The 22270-nt window shown below is 58.1% G+C and overlaps 2 protein-coding genes across 2 annotated transcripts; both read left to right on the forward strand.

Moving 5' to 3' along the window:
* The first annotated feature begins 342 nt into the window (after positions 1 to 342).
* Positions 343 to 2948, forward strand: LOC130542536 (ral guanine nucleotide dissociation stimulator-like). Its single transcript, XM_057306376.1, has 3 exons — positions 343 to 723; positions 981 to 1725; positions 2942 to 2948. Exons 1-3 carry the CDS (start codon positions 408 to 410, stop codon positions 2946 to 2948), a joined length of 1068 nt encoding a protein of 355 aa, XP_057162359.1. The 5' UTR covers positions 343 to 407.
* A 13794-nt stretch (positions 2949 to 16742) lies between these two features.
* LOC130542537 (ral guanine nucleotide dissociation stimulator-like) lies at positions 16743 to 19348 on the forward strand. The gene is made up of 3 exons (XM_057306377.1): positions 16743 to 17123; positions 17381 to 18125; positions 19342 to 19348. Exons 1-3 carry the CDS (start codon positions 16808 to 16810, stop codon positions 19346 to 19348), a joined length of 1068 nt encoding a protein of 355 aa, XP_057162360.1. The 5' UTR covers positions 16743 to 16807.
* The last annotated feature ends 2922 nt before the right edge of the window (positions 19349 to 22270 follow it).

Below are 22270 nucleotides of genomic sequence, written 5' to 3' on the forward strand. Positions count from 1 at the left end.
GACTGGACGTCCCCCAGCCAGTGGGAGATTAGTGTCCACGCAAGGACACCCTCTCCTGGCACCTACTGAACGAGGCAGCACGTAGGCACGGGAGGGGAAGTGGGCGGTATCGGGAGGGTCCTGGGAAGGCCAGGGATGGGACAGAGTCCCTTAGTTCCCTCCTTGGTTGGATAGTCACAGCAATGACCACGCCAGACACGCCACCCCTCCCTGCCCACATGCAGTGCAAGTCACGCGGCAAGTGGGCAGGGAGACTGAGCAGGGTGTCCAGCTTCCGCTTGGAGGACAGAAATGGTCACACCAGGGGTCAAGGACTCCCACTCACAGAGGCTTTGGGCCAGCCCCTCCTCAGTGACCAGGCCTGCCTCAGGCAGCTCTGCCACATCACAGGTGGACATGGAGTAGGAATGGGCTCTGACAGCCAGGAGCCGGGGACCCAGGGGCCCAGGCTCCCACAGGGGCTCCCTGGGGCATCCGCGTGGGAGGTGCCCTGTCCTCTGACTCCTCTGCCCAACCTGTCTGTCCCCAGGGTCATCTCCTCCGTCCTGGGCACCTGGCTGGACCACTACCCTGAAGATTTCTTCCAGCCCCCAGAATTTCCCTGCCTAAAGACACTACTGGCATACGTAGGGCTCCTCGTGCCAGGCTCAGACCTGGAGCAACGTGCCTGGCTCCTCCTCTCTCGGCTGCGACACCTCGAGCCCGCTGAGCCGGAGGCTGGGGGTGAGGAGGACTGGGGGTGACTGATGGAGGCCTGTGGAGGGGAGAGAGTGGGCCACACAGAGCAAGCCTCCACAGACTGCAGTGTGGCTGGGAGCAAGGAGCGGTCTCAGATCACTGTCCCCATGGGCTACAGTTTGGGGAGACCACCCAGGGATGGGTTCTTAGACAATACTGACTGGTGGGCAAAGTTGCCTTCATTTGGAAGGGACATGGAAAGACAATCATGATGACCATACTTTCTCTTCTTGGAGCGACAGCAGCAGCCCCAGAGCGAGATCCGCGACCGCGCCGAAAGCTAGTCCCACCTCCCACTGTGGTGCCTGATGCAGCTTCAGAGCCTGAGCTGGAAAATCCCATCACTGCTGCTGGAGCTCAGCAACTCAAAAGAGCAGGGACGTCATCTGTCGTGTCGGGCCCAGTGCAGCTGGTGGTCAGAGCTCTGATCCACCGTGAGGACGTGCAAGAGTCACCTGCGCCCTTGGAAAGCCAGGAGCCTCAGCAGGCCCCAGCACCAGCCACGGAGGTCCCTGAAGAGCCCGAGATGACACCTCCCACGTCAGAGCCACGGCAGGATATACTCACAGCTCTGACTCCCTGCCGGGAGCTAGAAGAGTCACCTGCACCTTTGGAAAGCCTGGAGCCCGCGCAGGCTCCAGCACTACCTATGGAGGTCCCTGAGGGGACCCTGATGCCACCTGCCCTGTCGGAGACGGCGCAGGACATACTCACTGCTCTGACTCCCTCTCAGGAGCTCCAGGAGCCACGTCCGGCCTCGGCAGCGCCGGAGCCCGAGCAGCCTGCAGCACCAGCTTCGGAGGTCCCTGAAGAGCCCCTTAGGCCGCGTCCCATGTCACAGCCAACAGAGGATATACTCCCACCTCTGACTCCCTGTCAGGAGCTTGAGGACCGCCCTGCACTTTTCGCAGCCCCAGCGTCCGCGCACGCTGCAGCACTAGCTACGGAGGTCCCTGAAGGGCCCCTGATGCCACTTGCCATGTCTGAGCCACCGGAGGATGTACACAGAGCTCTGACCCCCTGTCAGCAGCTCCAAGAGCCACCTCCGGCCTTGGCAGCGCCGGAGCCCGAGCAGCCTGCAGCACCAGATTCGGAGGTCCCTGAAGAGCCCCTTAGGCCGCGTCCCATGTCACAGCCAACAGATGATATACTCCCAGCTCTGACTCCCTGTGAAGAGCTTGAAGACCGACCTGCACTTTTCGCAGCCCCGGCGCCCACACACGCTGCAGCACCAACTATGGAGGTCCCTGAAGGGCCCCTGATGCCACCTGCCCTGTCAGAGACGGCGCAGGACATACTCAGAGCTCTGACTCCCTGTCCGAAGCCTGAAGACCCACCTGCGCCCTTGGCAGCCCCGGAGCCCGAGCAGGCTCCAGTCCTAGCTATGGAGGTCCCTGAAGAGCCCCTTAGGCCACGTGACATGTCGGAGCCAGCGGAGGCTATACTCACAACTCTGACTCTATGTCGGGAGCTACAAGAGAAACCTGCACCTTTTGCAGCCACAGCGCCCGCGCACGCTGCAGCACTAGCAATGGAGGCCCCTGAAGGGCCCCTGATGCCACTTGCCGTGTCTGAGCTACCGGAGGATATACACAGAGCTCTGACTCCCTGTCAGGAGCTCCAAGAGCCACCTCCGCCCTTGGCAGCGCCGGAGCCCGAGCAGCCTGCAGCACCAGCTTCGGAGGTCCCTGAAGAGCCCCTTAGGCCACGTTCCATGTCACCACCAACAAAGGATATACTCACAGCTCTGACATCCTGTCAGGAGCTTGAAGACCCACCTGCACCTTTCGCAGCCCCGGCGCCCACGCACGCTGCAGCACCAACTATGGAGGTCCCTGAAGGGCCCCTGATGCCACTTGCCATGTCAGAGGAAGTGGAGGATACACTCACAGCTCTGACGAACGGTCATGAGCTGCAAGAGCCACCGGCGTCTATGGCAGCCCCAGAGCCTGAGCAGGCTCCAGCTCCAGCTATGGAGGTCCCTGAAGGGCCCCTGATGCCACCTGCCCTGTCGGAGCCGGCACAGGACATACTCACAGCTCTGACTCCTTGTCAGAAGCTCCAAGAGCCACCTGCGCCCTTGGCAGCCGCAGAGCCCGAGCAGGCTGCAGTCCTAGCTACGGAGGTCCCTCAAGAGCCCCTTAGGCCACGTGACATGTCAGAGCAACCGGAGTATACACTCACAACTCTGACTCTCTGTCAGGTGCTAGAAAGGTCACCTGCACCTTTGACAGCGCGGGAGCCTGAGCAGGCTCCGGCACCAGCCATGGAGGTCCCTGAAGAGCCCGTGATGACAACTTCCATTTCAGAGCCACAGCGGGATATACTCACAGCTCTGAGTCTCTGTCAGGAGCTTGAAGACCCACCTGCACCTTTCGCAGCCGCAGCGCCCGCGCACGCTGCAGCACTAGCTCTGGAGGTCCCTGAAGGGCCCCTGATGCCACTTGCCATGTCAGAGGAAGCGGAGGATACACTCACAGCTCTGACGAACGGTCATGAGCTGCAAGAGCCACCGGCGTCTATGGCAGCCCCAGAGCCCGAGCAGGCTCCAGCTCCAGCTATGGAGGTCCCTGAAGGGCCCCTGATGCCACCTGCCCTGTCGGAGCCGGCGCAGGACATACTCACAGCTCTGACTCCCTGTCAGAAGCTCCAAGAGCCACCTGCGCCCTTGGCAGCCCCGGAGCCCGAGCGGGCTGCAGTCCTAGCTATGGAGGTCCCTCAAGAGCCCCTTAGGCCACGTGACATGTCAGAGCCAGCGGGGGATATACTCACAGCTCTGACTCTCTGTCAGGGGCTAGAAAGGTCACCTGCACCTTTGACAGCGCGGGAGCCTGAGCAGGCTCCGGCACCAGCCACGGAGGTCCCTGAAGAGCCCGTGATGACACCTGCCATTTCAGAGCCACGGCAGGATATACTCACAGCTCTGACTCTCTGTCGGGAGCTAGAAGAGTCACCTGCACCTTTGGAAAGCCTGGAGCCCGCGCAGGCTCCAGCACTACCTATGGAGGTCCCTGAGGGGACCCTGATGCCACCTGCCCTGTCGGAGACGGCGCAGGACATACTCACTGCTCTGACTCCCTCTCAGGAGCTCCAGGAGCCACGTCCGGCCTCGGCAGCGCCGGAGCCCGAGCAGCCTGCAGCACCAGCTTCGGAGGTCCCTGAAGAGCCCCTTAGGCCGCGTCCCATGTCACAGCCAACAGAGGATATACTCCCACCTCTGACTCCCTGTCAGGAGCTTGAGGACCGCCCTGCACTTTTCGCAGCCCCAGCGTCCGCGCACGCTGCAGCACTAGCTACGGAGGTCCCTGAAGGGCCCCTGATGCCACTTGCCATGTCTGAGCCACCGGAGGATGTACACAGAGCTCTGACCCCCTGTCAGCAGCTCCAAGAGCCACCTCCGGCCTTGGCTGCGCCGGAGCCCGAGCAGCCTGCAGCACCAGATTTGGAGGTCCCTGAAGAGCCCCGTAGGCCACGTCTCATGTCACAGCCAACAGATGATATACTCCCAGCTCTGACATCCTGTCAGGAGCTTGAAGACCGTCCGGCACTTTTCGCAGCCCCGGCGCCCACGCACTCTGCAGCACCAACTATGGAGGTCCCTGAAGGGCCCCTGATGCCACTTGCCATGTCAGAGGAAGCGGAGGATACACTCACAGCTCTGACGAAAGGTCATGAGCTGCAAGAGCCACCGGCATCTATGGCAGCCCCAGAGCCCGAGCAGACTCCAGCTCCAGCTATGGAGGTCCCTGAAGGGCCCCTGATGCCACCTGCCCTGTCGGAGCCGGCGCAGGACATACTCACTGCTCTGACTCCCTGTCAGGAGCTCCAAGGGCCACCTCCGCCCTTGGCAGCACCGGAACCCGAGCAGCCTGCAGCACCAGCTACGGAAGTCCCTGAAGAGCCCCTTAGGCCACGTCCCATATCAGAGCCAACAGAGGATATACTCAGGGCTCTGACCCTCTCTCAGGTGCAAGAAGAGTCACCTGCACCTTTGACAGCGCGGGAGCCTGAGCAGGCTCCGGCACCAGCCATGGAGGTCGCTGAAGAGCGCGTGATGACACCTCCCATTTCAGAGCCACGGCAGGATATACTCAAAGCTCTGACACCATGTCAGGATCTTGAAGACCCACCTGCACCTTTCGCAGCCCGAGCGCCCGCGCATGCTGCAACACTAACTATGGAGGTCCCTGAAGGGCCCCTGATGCCACCTGCCCTGTCGGAGCCGGCGCAGGACATGCTCACTGCTCTGACTCCCTGTCAGGAGATCCAAGAGCCACCTCCGCCCTTGGCAGCGCCGGACCCCGAGCAGCCTGCAGCTCCAGCTTCGGAGGTCCCTGAAGAGCCCCTTGGGCCACGTCTCATGTCACAGCCAACAGATGATATACTCCCAGCTCTGACATCCTGTCAGGAGCTTGAAGACCGTCCGGCACTTTTCGCAGCCCCGGCGCCCACGCACTCTGCAGCACCAACTATGGAGGTCCCTGAAGGGCCCCTGATGCCACTTGCCATGTCAGAGGAAGCGGAGGATACACTCACAGCTCTGACGAAAGGTCATGAGCTGCAAGAGCCACCGGCATCTATGGCAGCCCCAGAGCCCGAGCAGACTCCAGCTCCAGCTATGGAGGTCCCTGAAGGGCCCCTGATGCCACCTGCCCTGTCGGAGCCGGCGCAGGACATACTCACAGCTCTGACTCCCTGTCAGAAGCTCCAAGAGCCACCTGCGCCCTTGGCAGCCCCGGAGCCCGAGCTGGCTCCAGTCCTAGCTATGGAGGTCCCTGAAGAGCCCCTTTGGCCACGTGACATGTCAGAGCCAGCGGAGGCTATACTCACAACTCGGACTCTCTGTCGGGAGCTAGAAGAGTCACCTGCACCTTTTGCAGCCCCGGCGCCCGCGCACGCTGCAGCACTAGCTCTGGAGGTCCCTGAAGGGCCCCTGATGCCACCTGCCCTGTCGGAGCCGGCGCAGGACATACTCACAGCTCTGACTCCCTGTCAGGAGCTCCAAGAGCCACCTCCGCCCTTGGCAGCACCGGAACCCGAGCAGCCTGCAGCACCAGCTACGGAGGTCCCTGAGGAGCCCCTCAGGCCACGTCCCATATCAGAGCCAACAGAGGATATACTCAGGGCGCTGACCCTCTCTCAGGTGCAAGAAGAGTCACCTGCACCTTTGACAGCGCGGGAGCCTGAGCAGGCTCCGGCACCAGCCATGGAGGTCCCTGAAGAGCCCGTGATGACACCTCCCATTTCAGACCCACGGCAGGATATACTCAGCGCTCTGACTCCCTGTCAGGAGCTTGAAGACCCACCTGCACCTTTGGCAGCCCCGGCGCCCGCGCACGCTGCGGCACTAACTATGGAGGTCCCTGAAGGGCCCCTGATGTCACTTGCCTTGTCAGAGCCAGCGGAGGATATACGCAGAGCTCTGACTCCCTCTCAGCAGCTCCAAGAGCCACCTGCACCTTTGGCAGCCCCGGAGTCCAAGCAGGCTACAGCACCAGTTATCGGGCTTGCCGAAGGGCGCCGCCTACCACCTCTCTCAGTGGAGCATCCGGCCTCGGCCCCGGAGCAGCAGTTCCTGCTCGCTGAATCCCCAAAGGATGGCTTCCCCTCCCCTGTCATTCCAGTGTTTCTAATTTTTGCGTTGTTCATGCACCTATTTCATAGCTTAATACATTCTGGTCTATAAATAAAGGATAAATTGAGTTTTCATGGAATTTTACTCTGATCCTTTTAAATTGTACCTCCAGGTGTCATTAGGTACACAGTGTCTCACAACCTGTCCTTCTACAATATTTCCCTCCCAGACACTCCCGTGCCACTCGTCAGATACTGCTCATTCCCTCAGCCCAGTCCCTGCAGCCACGGCTCCCCTCTCGTCTCCGCCTCTGGGTTTTCGTGTGTGTGGGATCAGGCAGTGTGGCCTTTTTGTATCTAGCTACGTAACCTATGAGTGATTCATTTTTTTTTTCAGCTTTTTTTCTCTTAAAAAACAAACAAACACAGAAAAACAAAAACAGAAACAAAAAAAAAACCCCATTTTACTACAAAGGAATATTGCTGATACAATACCGCGCATGTGAAGCCCCAAAATGAAATGTTTTCATGATCTGGGATAGGCTTCCCTTTTGTAAGTGTGACCCAGGAGCCAGAAATATCTGGGTCCAGGAGACACCTTCAAAATCTTTCATTTTCCTGGATAGGCCAGGTTTCAATGATTCTAATGTGCATGTTATAAAAATATTAAGACTGCATATTAAATCTTCCTCTTTATTACAAACGTATCAGGTAATTTAAAAGTTCTCTAAGGTTTCAGCCAGATTACGTTTCGGTAGCAAAAGAGTGATGTAAATATGAAGAAAGGAAGACACATTCCTTCTACCTTCTACCACGAGAGCCCATAACACATGGCGTCCCTCTTCCAGTCCTTTCCCTCGGAGTGTATGGGTGAGTGAGAGCGGGGGAGGGGGTTTGCCTGTGTGGGGGACAGGGTGGGGCAGGGAGGGTTCCACAGCTGGGCTCTTGTGCGGCCGGAGGTCCCCACAGTGGACAGGCACTGCTACACCTCTCCTGTCCCCTTCTGCATTTTCAGGGGCTACACATCATTTACTCAGCAGCACCACCTGCCCAACAACTGAGACCTCTCCAATTCTTTGAGTCTCCTCCTTAAAGTGAAGAGTACAATGTGCCGTAAATCTCTTCTGCTTTAGGGCTGTTTCCTAAAAGCACAATTTCTGGAACACACGCTAGTCCCATTGTTGGAGTATTGGCTGCAGGGTCCTCTAGCTATACTCTCTTTCTTTCCGTGGAGCCTTGCTCGGGAAAGGAGGGTCCCCGGAGACTAGAGATGAACCCTGAAATCACGAGGAAGACAAGCCAGCACTGAGGCCACCAGGCTACCTGGGCGGGACCCGTGGAGCAGGGAAGAGCCTGTCCATACCGCCCTCATGGATCCTCCCTCCACAAGCAGCCCTGCCCCCCCACCCCCCCACCCCCGTCCTGGAACACCCCTCATCCAGACCCTGTCCCGGGACACACCCCAGCCACTCCAGCCCCTCTTGCTCTAGAACTCAGCTTCTAAGTAGAGCAACCGGGTCCTGCTTCCAGGCCAGCAGAGGGGCGTCGGCCGGGCCACACTTGTCTGCTTGCTCCGGGTCCATCCTTTTGGGCCCTCTCCTCGCAGGAAGGAACCAACCTCTCAGGGCCGCTCAGCTCAGGGAGTCACAGACATGACCTGAATGTGTTCATCCATATGTCCACTAGGTGGCAACAGCGAGAACTGCTCGAACCTCTGTGAACAGGAGGGACCTTTACTGAGGAGGCAAGAGAAGGCTAGCTGAGGAGGACAAAGCCGGAACTGACACCCCACCCCCACCCCCCACCATGGGGTGGACGTGACATTCCTCAGGCACTCCCGGCTGCCCTAAGGGGCAAAGAAATAGTTCACCTATAGACACCATAATCCTGCAAGACTTAAGTCTCCCTCAGTTTCCCAATGTCTTAGCACTTTCCAAGAACCAAGCCCTTCTATCAATTACTTAGCTTCCTGAAGGGAAAGTAGATACAATGAAATGTCCTTCTAATCTGCAGCCTCCAGGAAGTTCCCAACCGTCTTAATGTTCATGCCTTGCTAGAGGGCAAAACCACCTTCCCTAGACAATGGCAAGGCCTCCGTACCTTGGGAGTCTTCTTTAACGTATGCAAGTATTATCTCAACCTCCCTTTTTCCTTCCCTTCCCCCAACCCCATAGTCTTATCATCAGCCACCCCTCACAAGCCGGGGCAGCAGCTCTTTCTGCCACGGGTCCTGTCATAAACCACCAATTTTGCACCAAAGACGTCTCAAGAATTCTCTCCTGGTCGTCGGCTCCGGGTTCCACCCCACTGAACCTCACCTATATTCCACGACCTCCTCATTTCCAAAGCACACCGGGTGCTCATGGAAGCTGCAGGATGGACAGAGCCTCAACCGGCGGCTTTGGCACTGGGCATAGCCCCTCCACACCCCTCAGGCTCCTCCAGCAGTGACCCCCTGCCCCTGCCAGCCCCGATTCCCGATAACCCTCCGGTTCAGTTGTTGTGAGAGCAGTGCCTACGCTTCCTGCTCGAGACCCAAGTGAGGAGAAGGGAGAGATCCCTCTCCTCGCACCAAGTCACTTGACGGGGAGTCCACTTGATCAGAAGCTCTCCGTCTGGGAGCCCTGCAAAGGACAGGAATGCTGTGACCCTCCGCCTTCCCCCAGGACCTTTGGTGTGGGGAGCACCGCAGACGTCTACACAACTTGGCGCACAACAGCATCACACCTCCGCGCCTACAGATGCGGGCGGCCGTTTTTATTCTCACCCTCTCAAGAGGCGGGGAAAGCCCTCTGGGAACGCAAGGCACACAGAGCAACCCGCTGACCCTGAGCCCCACCGGGCCCCCTGGCAAGGGGCAGTGCATCCCCGTCCAGGCAAAAACACCTGCGAAACAGGGCACTAGGCACCTGCCCCCCGAAAACGAGGTGAAACAACAAGTGAACAGCAAGTTTACAGACCAAAGAGGACGGCCAAACTCCAGCGCTAGGGGAAAACAGCACCTAGAGCTCGAGGCTTTTTCTCATCGTTCATTTCTCTCTCCATTCAAAATTTTCCATTTCGTTTTTTTTTTTTTCTTGTCTTTTGTCCCTTTCCAACTACTTTTTCTTTTTCTCTTAGCAACTCTTCATTTTTCAATCTTTTCTTAACTTTCATTTTTTACATTGACATTTTATACACATATTCTTCATTTTTGGATTCCTGGCGCTATAGTCAATTTGATTTCTGTGTATATATGAGTTTGGCTTTCTTTACCATTTTGGGATTTAGTGACTTCCAACACACCGACCAACAGACACTCGGGACCAAGTGGCTCACCCTGTTTTGTCCACCCTGTGAGATCCTAATCTCTCTCTCCCCCATCCATTCTTCTCTGGGAAAAGTGACTAGAGGGAGGGATTCACAGCAAAAGAAAGAGCCAGAGGTAACCCTCTCTGCCACTGATCTAATGCATACGGTTTCAAGTAAGATGTCAGAGCTGGAACTCAGGATGACAATTACAGAGTTGCTAGCTGGGCTTGAAAAAAGTCTAAATGACACGAGAGACTCTCAGAGTGCAGAAATGAAATCGAATCAGGCCCAAATTCCAAAGGCTCTAACTGAGATGCAGTCTACATTGCATGTGGACGCTCTAACGGCCAGGGTCAATGAGGCAGAAGACAGAGTCAGTGACACCAAAGACAAGCTGACGGAAAGGAAGGAAGCCGAGGAAAAGAGAGAAAGCCAACGAATGGACCATGGGTGGAGGAATCGAAAAATCAGTGATGCCACAAAAGGAAACAATATTGGAATTACTTCTGGCCCCGAGGGAGAAGACACAGAGGGACAGAAGATCTGTCTGTGTAGATCGTAGCTGAGAACTTCCCCAATCTGGGAGGGAAACGGGCATTCAAGTCCAAGAGGTAGAGAGGACTCTTCCCCAAATCCACAGGAATAGAGGAACACCCTAACATATACAGTGACGTTTGCAATTTCAGACACAAAGAGAAAATCCTGAAAGCAGCTTGAGACAAGAGGGTCTTCTAGCCACATACCTATCCACAGAGAGCTGGCACCCCAGAAAGGGCTGGCGTGATCGAGTCAGGGTACTAAATGAGAAAAACATGCAGCCAAGAATACTTTACCCAGCAAGGAGGCATTCCGAATAGGAGCAGAGATAAAGAGCTTCCAGGACAGAAAGGAACTCAAAGGATTTGGCCGCGAAACCACCCTGCAAGAAATAGGAAGGGGGATCCTGTAAGTGAAGAGACACTCCAAGAGTACCACAGACCAGAAAGAAACAGAGACCATCTACAGAATTAGGGACGTGACAGGTAACGCAATGGACTCATCTCCATCTGCTTTTTAGATTTTTTCTTTATCATTGGTCTGAAGCAATTTTATTGCTTCCCATTTTATTGGGATGTAGGTTGATAAGGAGGGTTTTTTTTTTCATGATCTTTATGTTTGGGGATTTTGTTGGCTGGATTCCTGAATTCTTGAATCTCTGGGTGTAGAGGGTTCATACAATTCAGATAATAATCAGACATTACTTCTTCAAACAGTTTTTTTCTGTACCTCAGCCAATTTCTTATCTACCAGGCCACGTGAAATTGCTACAAAGCTCACACATACTCTAGTGTTTGTGTGCAGGGCGTGGTTTGCACCCTTCCTTTTCTCTGCTTTATTCTGGACAAATGCAGTGATCATACATTCACGTTCTCTCCCTCTCTCTCTCTCTCTCTCTCTCTCTCTTTTTGCTATTTAGTGTCTAACGTGAAAGAAAGGCCATCTACTACATTTTTCATCTTAGACGTGCTACTGTTCAGCTCCAGAAGTTGGGTTTTCCTTGTTTTCCTATTTTCTATATCTCTGTTTTACTTCATCCTTTGTGTACATTCTTACGTATATAAAACCTCTTTCTAACGGTGGTTTGAATGTCCATGGGCAATACTTCCATCGTCTTTTTCATTTCTGGGTAGGTTTCTATTGTTCAATCTTTCTCCTCAGTACGAGGTGAACTTTTCTCCCTCTTTGCATCCTGGTAATCTTTTGTTGGAAGGCAGCTATCGTGAATGTTAATTGTTAGATATTAACTATGGCTTATATTTCTACACATACTCTTGAGGATTGTTCTGATGGGGAGGCTCCTGGAAAACTATTTTATCCTTCCAGACTAGCTTTCCAAAGGTTTGTTAGGTGGTATCACAGTGGTCTTCAATGTATTTTGCTACTGTTCTGTTGGTATTCTGAGCTCTCTTTGCAATGTCCCACGAATTACGAGGTTTTCCACTCTGCCTGCTGCCGGTAGCACAGACTTTTCCTGATTGTGTGTGAAGGCTAGTGACATTTTCCTCTCTGCTTCCCCTGGGCTATTATTTTCCCCACACCACCTACGTTCCTCACACATGTGCCCTACTGCGGAATTCTATGACAACTCCAAAGTGATCCTAGATGGCTTTCTGAGGTCCTCTTTCTCTGTGCAGCTCTCCTCAGTATTCTGTACTGTAAACCACAGCCATATTGACTTCTCCAAACTTCCACCTTGCTGTCTCCAACTCATGGAAATGGCTGAGCTTCGCCTGTGTTCTACATTCCTGACCCGTAGACTAGAAATGAAATCTCTTTAGGCAGTAAGTTAGGGAAATGCAGAGTCCCTCATGTTTGTCTTCCCCCTTGCACTAGTCACTTCCCTGCATTGCCTGGAAATATATCGAAAGTGTTCTTTTGCCAGGGCGCCTGGGTGGCTCAGTTGCTTACGCCTCCGACTCGTGATCTGGACTCAGGTCACGAACTCAGGGTCTTGGGATCAAGACCAGCATTGCGCATCACACTCAGCACAGAGTCGGCTTGAGATTCTGTCTCCCCTCTCCCTCTCTCCTCCCCACCCCCCCCCCCACTCTGTCTCTCAAACCAACACAGAAAATCTTTCAAATAAAAGAAAACCAGTTACGTAAGAGACAGCCTCTGCAACAAGGGGAAGACCCCAGCAGGGTCCGTGCCTTGCCCAGAATCACAGACTGGTAAGAAGGCAGAACCAGGCCTGAACCCAGCTCTCCGAGTGTCCTCAACGGTGGGGCCGTGGCTGAACCTAGCTACTCACTGGGAGCTCGGGAAGAGGTTGTGTTTTGGAACTGGCTGTAGACCTGGAGATGGTGTGGGGGTGAGAAGAAGCATCGACATCCCAGGCAGGAGGCATCCCAGCACGTACCCGTCTGAGGAGGAGCCCGGGCCAGGGCAACCCACTGACGGCACCCCTGCCCGCAGGACACCCAGAGGAAAGGAGGGATGGCTCGTGACACACGACTGGCAGCGTCTAGGGGTAAGGGTGGGCTCAGCCCCTCTAAGCCAAGGCTCCAATGCCTTCTGCAGGGTTTGCCTTGGAAATTAGAAAGCCTAAGACCTGGGAAAGCTATTTCCCATCCACCCCTAGGTGGGACTCTCATCTTCTGGGCCTGCACAATAGGAGTACTGGGGCACGCACACGTGCACAGATACACACACAACACAATAGGGACTGTGGGTGGCATCGGAGGAGCTACAGACTCAGAGAAGGTGAGAAAGGAAGAAAATGTGGTGGCAGGTATTCCCTACGTGGGACACCACTCCCCCAGTTTCTTAGATGGTATCCCACCTATGCCTGTGGACTTCCGCAAGAAGTCCGCTGGAAAAATCCCTATCGCACAGGCAAGACACAGACCATCCCTGACGGGCACAACGGCTTCTCCGGGGTCCCCAACAGGGAAGATGGAGACTTGCGTCAGAGCCCGGGGTGTTTCTAAGCTGGGGCCCTGGCTGCACCCAGACCTTCCCTAGGGCCTGTGGAGAGGGTTGTGTTGGTGTCACCGGGTACGCATGTGGCATGGCACGCAGAAAGGGGATGAGCAGTCGGCAGCCCAGAGCACTGTTTGTGTAGGTGCTAGTCCAGGTGTGCACTCGGGGAGGGGATCCCAGGAAGTGAAGTCACTTCCCTGATAACCGACCCCCACAGAACTTGGAACCCCGGTCACCAGGCACCCACATTCTAGTGCGGTCCCGTATCAGGCTCACTTGGCCGGAGACATTCGATAGTGAAAGATGTTCTCTTGCTGCGTGCCCATTTTCCGGGGCTCTGGCTTCCAGAAACCCCGGGCTGAGGGACTTTTCACCTGCTGCAGACACTGGCTCAACCCGCGCCCCCGACGCCGCAGGGCCTTTGCCAGGAGGTGCCGGAAGGTAATACCGAGCGGCCTAGGCTAGGCCAGGCCAGGCCAGGCCAGGCCACCTCTCCGAGCCACCCCCGGGCAGCCCCATCCCCCCAGTTTCAGGGAAAGAGGGGTATGTGGGGGAGGTCCCGCCCTGGGCTGGAGGAGGTTGCAGGGCAGTGGATACCCTGGGGATGCCTTCATGGTCACACCGATGCCACGGTGGGCAGGGTGGAAAGAGGATTCCTGAGGTGCCTCTCACCAGGGCCAGAGTGAATCCAAGGCCCTCGAGCTGTGTCACTTTTCTCTCCATGGTGGAGCTGCGTGCATCCTGGGGTGTGGTGGGTCTGCAAGGGAGTCCCCTGGGTCTGAGGACCAGCAAAGGCAGCCAGACAGACCTTCGAGGCCTCCCGCCTGGCTGCCGGGCACTGTCTTTACAGAGCTCCACACAGGAGACAGGGCAGGAGCTGAACGATGGGATCCCCTGCCCCACCTCCCAAAAGGACAGGAAGGAGTCCCCTACTGCCAACAAAGTCCAGCGCTGGCTCAGGGTGAGTGGAGGTGCCGGAGGGACCCAGCACCCAGGGCACCGATGCGGCACAAAGGGACCCAGATCCCAGAAACCAGCCTCTGGGCTCCTCGGGGCTCCCTCCTGGACTCCTGCTCCCATGTGAACCTGGATCCCCATCTCCTCCCCAAACCTGCCCTCAGGGCCCTGCCAACGGCCTTGGCCCCATGCACAGTCCCTATCCACATATCTGTACGAATATCAGAAAAGCCACCTTAAACCACCTCTCATCCCTTGCTCGAGATCCTGCTGAGCTGGGAGACTTTTCCCCAAAGGGGCCTGGGGCTCATGGTACTATGCCTATTGCTCTGCCCTTTGGTTGTGAAGGAACCCATCCCTGGGGCCCCTCCAGGGTCCGGAGCAGGCGCCTCCTTGTGCTGCACAACATTCCAGAAGGCCCATCCGTTACCGCAGCCACTGAGCCCTTCACAGAGGCAGGACGTTCATGTGATTCCCTTCTGTTGCCAACTCACAGCGCTGCACGGAACATCCCACGTGCCCTAAAATCCCGAGCACCCCCACCCATGAAACAGTCTCTGTGTTCTCAAGCCTGACATACATCGTCAGAAATCACAGGGACGATGCCGTTAGTGCAGGGAGCGGCTGTCAATACTCAGCTAACGATCTGACCTGAGATACCGACGTCCATTCACACACCCCCCCACCTCACATCCCCGTATTCTTGCCATTCTCCTTTTTCCCTAAAGAGATTGCACGAGTTATTTTTTTGAGAGACAGACAGAGATAGAGATAGAGACAGAGACAGAGACAGAGACAGAGACGGGGGTTGGAGACACAGAGGGAGAGACAGGATCCTCAAGCAGACCCTGCCCTAAGTGCGAAGCCTGACGACGGACTCGATCTCAGGACGCGTGCATCAGGAGCTCAGCCGAAACCAAGAGGCGGACCCTGAACCCACGGAACCAGCCAGGCACCTTGCTCCTTTTGTCTACTGTGGGCCCTCCTGTCCCACCTCTTTGCCTACGTCACCGAGAGCCTGGGGGTTTGCTCTGGGCTCCAACCCCCAACCCTCCTGGTGACCGCAGTGAAGACCGCATGTCTCCCCTGTCCCACCTCAGGCTAGAAAGGCCTCAACCGTGAAGAGCAATGGGACCTGCGTGGTGCGGCCCCAACGGGCAGAGCTGCTGAAGAAGCGAGTAGAACACCTGCTGCCCGCCTTCCTAGACGGAGACCTCAGCTACGTCTCCATGTTCCTGGCCACATACAGAGCTTATGCTACCACCCAGGAGGTGCTGGACCAGCTGGTGACAAGGTGAGCACCCTGCCCCTCCCCAGCCCAGTGGGATTTGCCCACCTCCTGCCTGGGAGTCTGGGGAATGCCACCCAACTTCGCGGAGCCTCAGTGGGCTCCTCGGACTGGGGCAGAGTTATTACAGGGACTCAGTGGGGTCCTGGAGGGTAAGGACACCTGGGCGCCTGGCCCTGTGGAAAGGTCCGCTACGGGGGCTGTGGTCGTGCCCGTGGATCATCGTCCCGCTCCCCATGAAGAAGCCTCTGCCTCAGCCCTCACCGTCACCACGGTCTTGAGCTGGGCTCTTTTCCCCTTGGAAAAGGACATCTGACACTCCATCTGGGGTCTGTGTCCTGGGTGAGACCAGAGCAGGCATGCCCGGGCAGGAGCAGGGGGCCCCAGGCCCACTCAGCTCTCTGGGATGGGGCTGGTGGGGGCCCTTTCATTCATCGAGCATAAAGGATGGATGCCCTTCTAGGTGCAGACCTGCAGACGCTTCCCTGGGCGCTGACTGTGATCCCACGCACACAGCAGACAGCACCCGGGAGCACCCCAGGGCTCCATTCTAGTCGGCAGTCAGACAGTGACACTAGATATGATGAGAGGGAGGGTTCACAGGGCATTTCATGCGATCCCCCCCACCCCCCACCCCTCCGGCCTCCTCTAGCTACGGATGCGTCCTCTCTTCCTGGGACGAGATCGGCGGAGACCAGGAGCAGCGGGGCACGTGAGTGAGCTTTGGCTAATGCACAGGGCCCTTCCTTCTTCGAGAGGGCAGCGAGGGGACTGTGATCTGGGGGCTGCTGGACCCTCATCCCACACATCTGCCATTCCTGTGAGAGGGTCCAGGTCTGAGGGCTGCTTCTGCAGAAGAGGAAAGGGGGCCTGGAGAGCCCTGGGTGGGGTGTGGGCACTGTGGGAGAGCAGAGCGGGCTGGAGGGCAGCCTCAGCCCCTAACAGAGTCATTCCCCATCCCCGCCGCCTCTCAGCCCTGTCTCTACCCTAATCCTGGGACCCAGAACAAAGGGCATGGCTTCCACACATCTGGTGGAACGTCGACACTGGGTGCTCAGCAGGTACTCAGGAGACCCAGGGTGGCCTCGGGGACTGGACGTCCCCCAGCCAGTGGGAGATTAGTGTCCACGCAAGGACACCCTCTCCTGGCACCTACTGAACGAGGCAGCACGTAGGCACGGGAGGGGAAGTGGGCGGTATCGGGAGGGTCCTGGGAAGGCCAGGGATGGGACAGAGTCCCTTAGTTCCCTCCTTGGTTGGATAGTCACAGCAATGACCACGCCAGACACGCCACCCCTCCCTGCCCACATGCAGTGCAAGTCACGCGGCAAGTGGGCAGGGAGACTGAGCAGGGTGTCCAGCTTCCGCTTGGAGGACAGAAATGGTCACACCAGGGGTCAAGGACTCCCACTCACAGAGGCTTTGGGCCAGCCCCTCCTCAGTGACCAGGCCTGCCTCAGGCAGCTCTGCCACATCACAGGTGGACATGGAGTAGGAATGGGCTCTGACAGCCAGGAGCCGGGGACCCAGGGGCCCAGGCTCCCACAGGGGCTCCCTGGGGCATCCGCGTGGGAGGTGCCCTGTCCTCTGACTCCTCTGCCCAACCTGTCTGTCCCCAGGGTCATCTCCTCCGTCCTGGGCACCTGGCTGGACCACTACCCTGAAGATTTCTTCCAGCCCCCAGAATTTCCCTGCCTAAAGACACTACTGGCATACGTAGGGCTCCTCGTGCCAGGCTCAGACCTGGAGCAACGTGCCTGGCTCCTCCTCTCTCGGCTGCGACACCTCGAGCCCGCTGAGCCGGAGGCTGGGGGTGAGGAGGACTGGGGGTGACTGATGGAGGCCTGTGGAGGGGAGAGAGTGGGCCACACAGAGCAAGCCTCCACAGACTGCAGTGTGGCTGGGAGCAAGGAGCGGTCTCAGATCACTGTCCCCATGGGCTACAGTTTGGGGAGACCACCCAGGGATGGGTTCTTAGACAATACTGACTGGTGGGCAAAGTTGCCTTCATTTGGAAGGGACATGGAAAGACAATCATGATGACCATACTTTCTCTTCTTGGAGCGACAGCAGCAGCCCCAGAGCGAGATCCGCGACCGCGCCGAAAGCTAGTCCCACCTCCCACTGTGGTGCCTGATGCAGCTTCAGAGCCTGAGCTGGAAAATCCCATCACTGCTGCTGGAGCTCAGCAACTCAAAAGAGCAGGGACGTCATCTGTCGTGTCGGGCCCAGTGCAGCTGGTGGTCAGAGCTCTGATCCACCGTGAGGACGTGCAAGAGTCACCTGCGCCCTTGGAAAGCCAGGAGCCTCAGCAGGCCCCAGCACCAGCCACGGAGGTCCCTGAAGAGCCCGAGATGACACCTCCCACGTCAGAGCCACGGCAGGATATACTCACAGCTCTGACTCCCTGCCGGGAGCTAGAAGAGTCACCTGCACCTTTGGAAAGCCTGGAGCCCGCGCAGGCTCCAGCACTACCTATGGAGGTCCCTGAGGGGACCCTGATGCCACCTGCCCTGTCGGAGACGGCGCAGGACATACTCACTGCTCTGACTCCCTCTCAGGAGCTCCAGGAGCCACGTCCGGCCTCGGCAGCGCCGGAGCCCGAGCAGCCTGCAGCACCAGCTTCGGAGGTCCCTGAAGAGCCCCTTAGGCCGCGTCCCATGTCACAGCCAACAGAGGATATACTCCCACCTCTGACTCCCTGTCAGGAGCTTGAGGACCGCCCTGCACTTTTCGCAGCCCCAGCGTCCGCGCACGCTGCAGCACTAGCTACGGAGGTCCCTGAAGGGCCCCTGATGCCACTTGCCATGTCTGAGCCACCGGAGGATGTACACAGAGCTCTGACCCCCTGTCAGCAGCTCCAAGAGCCACCTCCGGCCTTGGCAGCGCCGGAGCCCGAGCAGCCTGCAGCACCAGATTCGGAGGTCCCTGAAGAGCCCCTTAGGCCGCGTCCCATGTCACAGCCAACAGATGATATACTCCCAGCTCTGACTCCCTGTGAAGAGCTTGAAGACCGACCTGCACTTTTCGCAGCCCCGGCGCCCACACACGCTGCAGCACCAACTATGGAGGTCCCTGAAGGGCCCCTGATGCCACCTGCCCTGTCAGAGACGGCGCAGGACATACTCAGAGCTCTGACTCCCTGTCCGAAGCCTGAAGACCCACCTGCGCCCTTGGCAGCCCCGGAGCCCGAGCAGGCTCCAGTCCTAGCTATGGAGGTCCCTGAAGAGCCCCTTAGGCCACGTGACATGTCGGAGCCAGCGGAGGCTATACTCACAACTCTGACTCTATGTCGGGAGCTACAAGAGAAACCTGCACCTTTTGCAGCCACAGCGCCCGCGCACGCTGCAGCACTAGCAATGGAGGCCCCTGAAGGGCCCCTGATGCCACTTGCCGTGTCTGAGCTACCGGAGGATATACACAGAGCTCTGACTCCCTGTCAGGAGCTCCAAGAGCCACCTCCGCCCTTGGCAGCGCCGGAGCCCGAGCAGCCTGCAGCACCAGCTTCGGAGGTCCCTGAAGAGCCCCTTAGGCCACGTTCCATGTCACCACCAACAAAGGATATACTCACAGCTCTGACATCCTGTCAGGAGCTTGAAGACCCACCTGCACCTTTCGCAGCCCCGGCGCCCACGCACGCTGCAGCACCAACTATGGAGGTCCCTGAAGGGCCCCTGATGCCACTTGCCATGTCAGAGGAAGTGGAGGATACACTCACAGCTCTGACGAACGGTCATGAGCTGCAAGAGCCACCGGCGTCTATGGCAGCCCCAGAGCCTGAGCAGGCTCCAGCTCCAGCTATGGAGGTCCCTGAAGGGCCCCTGATGCCACCTGCCCTGTCGGAGCCGGCACAGGACATACTCACAGCTCTGACTCCTTGTCAGAAGCTCCAAGAGCCACCTGCGCCCTTGGCAGCCCCAGAGCCCGAGCAGGCTGCAGTCCTAGCTACGGAGGTCCCTCAAGAGCCCCTTAGGCCACGTGACATGTCAGAGCAACCGGAGTATACACTCACAACTCTGACTCTCTGTCAGGTGCTAGAAAGGTCACCTGCACCTTTGACAGCGCGGGAGCCTGAGCAGGCTCCGGCACCAGCCATGGAGGTCCCTGAAGAGCCCGTGATGACAACTTCCATTTCAGAGCCACAGCGGGATATACTCACAGCTCTGAGTCTCTGTCAGGAGCTTGAAGACCCACCTGCACCTTTCGCAGCCGCAGCGCCCGCGCACGCTGCAGCACTAGCTCCGGAGGTCCCTGAAGGGCCCCTGATGCCACTTGCCATGTCAGAGGAAGCGGAGGATACACTCACAGCTCTGACGAACGGTCATGAGCTGCAAGAGCCACCGGCGTCTATGGCAGCCCCAGAGCCCGAGCAGGCTCCAGCTCCAGCTATGGAGGTCCCTGAAGGGCCCCTGATGCCACCTGCCCTGTCGGAGCCGGCGCAGGACATACTCACAGCTCTGACTCCCTGTCAGAAGCTCCAAGAGCCACCTGCGCCCTTGGCAGCCCCGGAGCCCGAGCGGGCTGCAGTCCTAGCTATGGAGGTCCCTCAAGAGCCCCTTAGGCCACGTGACATGTCAGAGCCAGCGGGGGATATACTCACAGCTCTGACTCTCTGTCAGGGGCTAGAAAGGTCACCTGCACCTTTGACAGCGCGGGAGCCTGAGCAGGCTCCGGCACCAGCCACGGAGGTCCCTGAAGAGCCCGTGATGACACCTGCCATTTCAGAGCCACGGCAGGATATACTCACAGCTCTGACTCTCTGTCGGGAGCTAGAAGAGTCACCTGCACCTTTGGAAAGCCTGGAGCCCGCGCAGGCTCCAGCACTACCTATGGAGGTCCCTGAGGGGACCCTGATGCCACCTGCCCTGTCGGAGACGGCGCAGGACATACTCACTGCTCTGACTCCCTCTCAGGAGCTCCAGGAGCCACGTCCGGCCTCGGCAGCGCCGGAGCCCGAGCAGCCTGCAGCACCAGCTTCGGAGGTCCCTGAAGAGCCCCTTAGGCCGCGTCCCATGTCACAGCCAACAGAGGATATACTCCCACCTCTGACTCCCTGTCAGGAGCTTGAGGACCGCCCTGCACTTTTCGCAGCCCCAGCGTCCGCGCACGCTGCAGCACTAGCTACGGAGGTCCCTGAAGGGCCCCTGATGCCACTTGCCATGTCTGAGCCACCGGAGGATGTACACAGAGCTCTGACCCCCTGTCAGCAGCTCCAAGAGCCACCTCCGGCCTTGGCTGCGCCGGAGCCCGAGCAGCCTGCAGCACCAGATTTGGAGGTCCCTGAAGAGCCCCGTAGGCCACGTCTCATGTCACAGCCAACAGATGATATACTCCCAGCTCTGACATCCTGTCAGGAGCTTGAAGACCGTCCGGCACTTTTCGCAGCCCCGGCGCCCACGCACTCTGCAGCACCAACTATGGAGGTCCCTGAAGGGCCCCTGATGCCACTTGCCATGTCAGAGGAAGCGGAGGATACACTCACAGCTCTGACGAAAGGTCATGAGCTGCAAGAGCCACCGGCATCTATGGCAGCCCCAGAGCCCGAGCAGACTCCAGCTCCAGCTATGGAGGTCCCTGAAGGGCCCCTGATGCCACCTGCCCTGTCGGAGCCGGCGCAGGACATACTCACTGCTCTGACTCCCTGTCAGGAGCTCCAAGGGCCACCTCCGCCCTTGGCAGCACCGGAACCCGAGCAGCCTGCAGCACCAGCTACGGAAGTCCCTGAAGAGCCCCTTAGGCCACGTCCCATATCAGAGCCAACAGAGGATATACTCAGGGCTCTGACCCTCTCTCAGGTGCAAGAAGAGTCACCTGCACCTTTGACAGCGCGGGAGCCTGAGCAGGCTCCGGCACCAGCCATGGAGGTCGCTGAAGAGCGCGTGATGACACCTCCCATTTCAGAGCCACGGCAGGATATACTCAAAGCTCTGACACCATGTCAGGATCTTGAAGACCCACCTGCACCTTTCGCAGCCCGAGCGCCCGCGCATGCTGCAACACTAACTATGGAGGTCCCTGAAGGGCCCCTGATGCCACCTGCCCTGTCGGAGCCGGCGCAGGACATGCTCACTGCTCTGACTCCCTGTCAGGAGATCCAAGAGCCACCTCCGCCCTTGGCAGCGCCGGAGCCCGAGCAGCCTGCAGCTCCAGCTTCGGAGGTCCCTGAAGAGCCCCTTGGGCCACGTCTCATGTCACAGCCAACAGATGATATACTCCCAGCTCTGACATCCTGTCAGGAGCTTGAAGGCCGTCCGGCACTTTTCGCAGCCCCGGCGCCCACGCACTCTGCAGCACCAACTATGGAGGTCCCTGAAGGGCCCCTGATGCCACTTGCCATGTCAGAGGAAGCGGAGGATACACTCACAGCTCTGACGAAAGGTCATGAGCTGCAAGAGCCACCGGCATCTATGGCAGCCCCAGAGCCCGAGCAGACTCCAGCTCCAGCTATGGAGGTCCCTGAAGGGCCCCTGATGCCACCTGCCCTGTCGGAGCCGGCGCAGGACATACTCACAGCTCTGACTCCCTGTCAGAAGCTCCAAGAGCCACCTGCGCCCTTGGCAGCCCCGGAGCCCGAGCTGGCTCCAGTCCTAGCTATGGAGGTCCCTGAAGAGCCCCTTTGGCCACGTGACATGTCAGAGCCAGCGGAGGCTATACTCACAACTCGGACTCTCTGTCGGGAGCTAGAAGAGTCACCTGCACCTTTTGCAGCCCCGGCGCCCGCGCACGCTGCAGCACTAGCTCTGGAGGTCCCTGAAGGGCCCCTGATGCCACCTGCCCTGTCGGAGCCGGCGCAGGACATACTCACAGCTCTGACTCCCTGTCAGGAGCTCCAAGAGCCACCTCCGCCCTTGGCAGCACCGGAACCCGAGCAGCCTGCAGCACCAGCTACGGAGGTCCCTGAGGAGCCCCTCAGGCCACGTCCCATATCAGAGCCAACAGAGGATATACTCAGGGCGCTGA

This window comes from Ursus arctos, unplaced genomic scaffold (genome assembly GCF_023065955.2).
Source record: "Ursus arctos isolate Adak ecotype North America unplaced genomic scaffold, UrsArc2.0 scaffold_37, whole genome shotgun sequence".
NCBI classification, from domain to species: Eukaryota; Metazoa; Chordata; class Mammalia; order Carnivora; family Ursidae; genus Ursus; species Ursus arctos.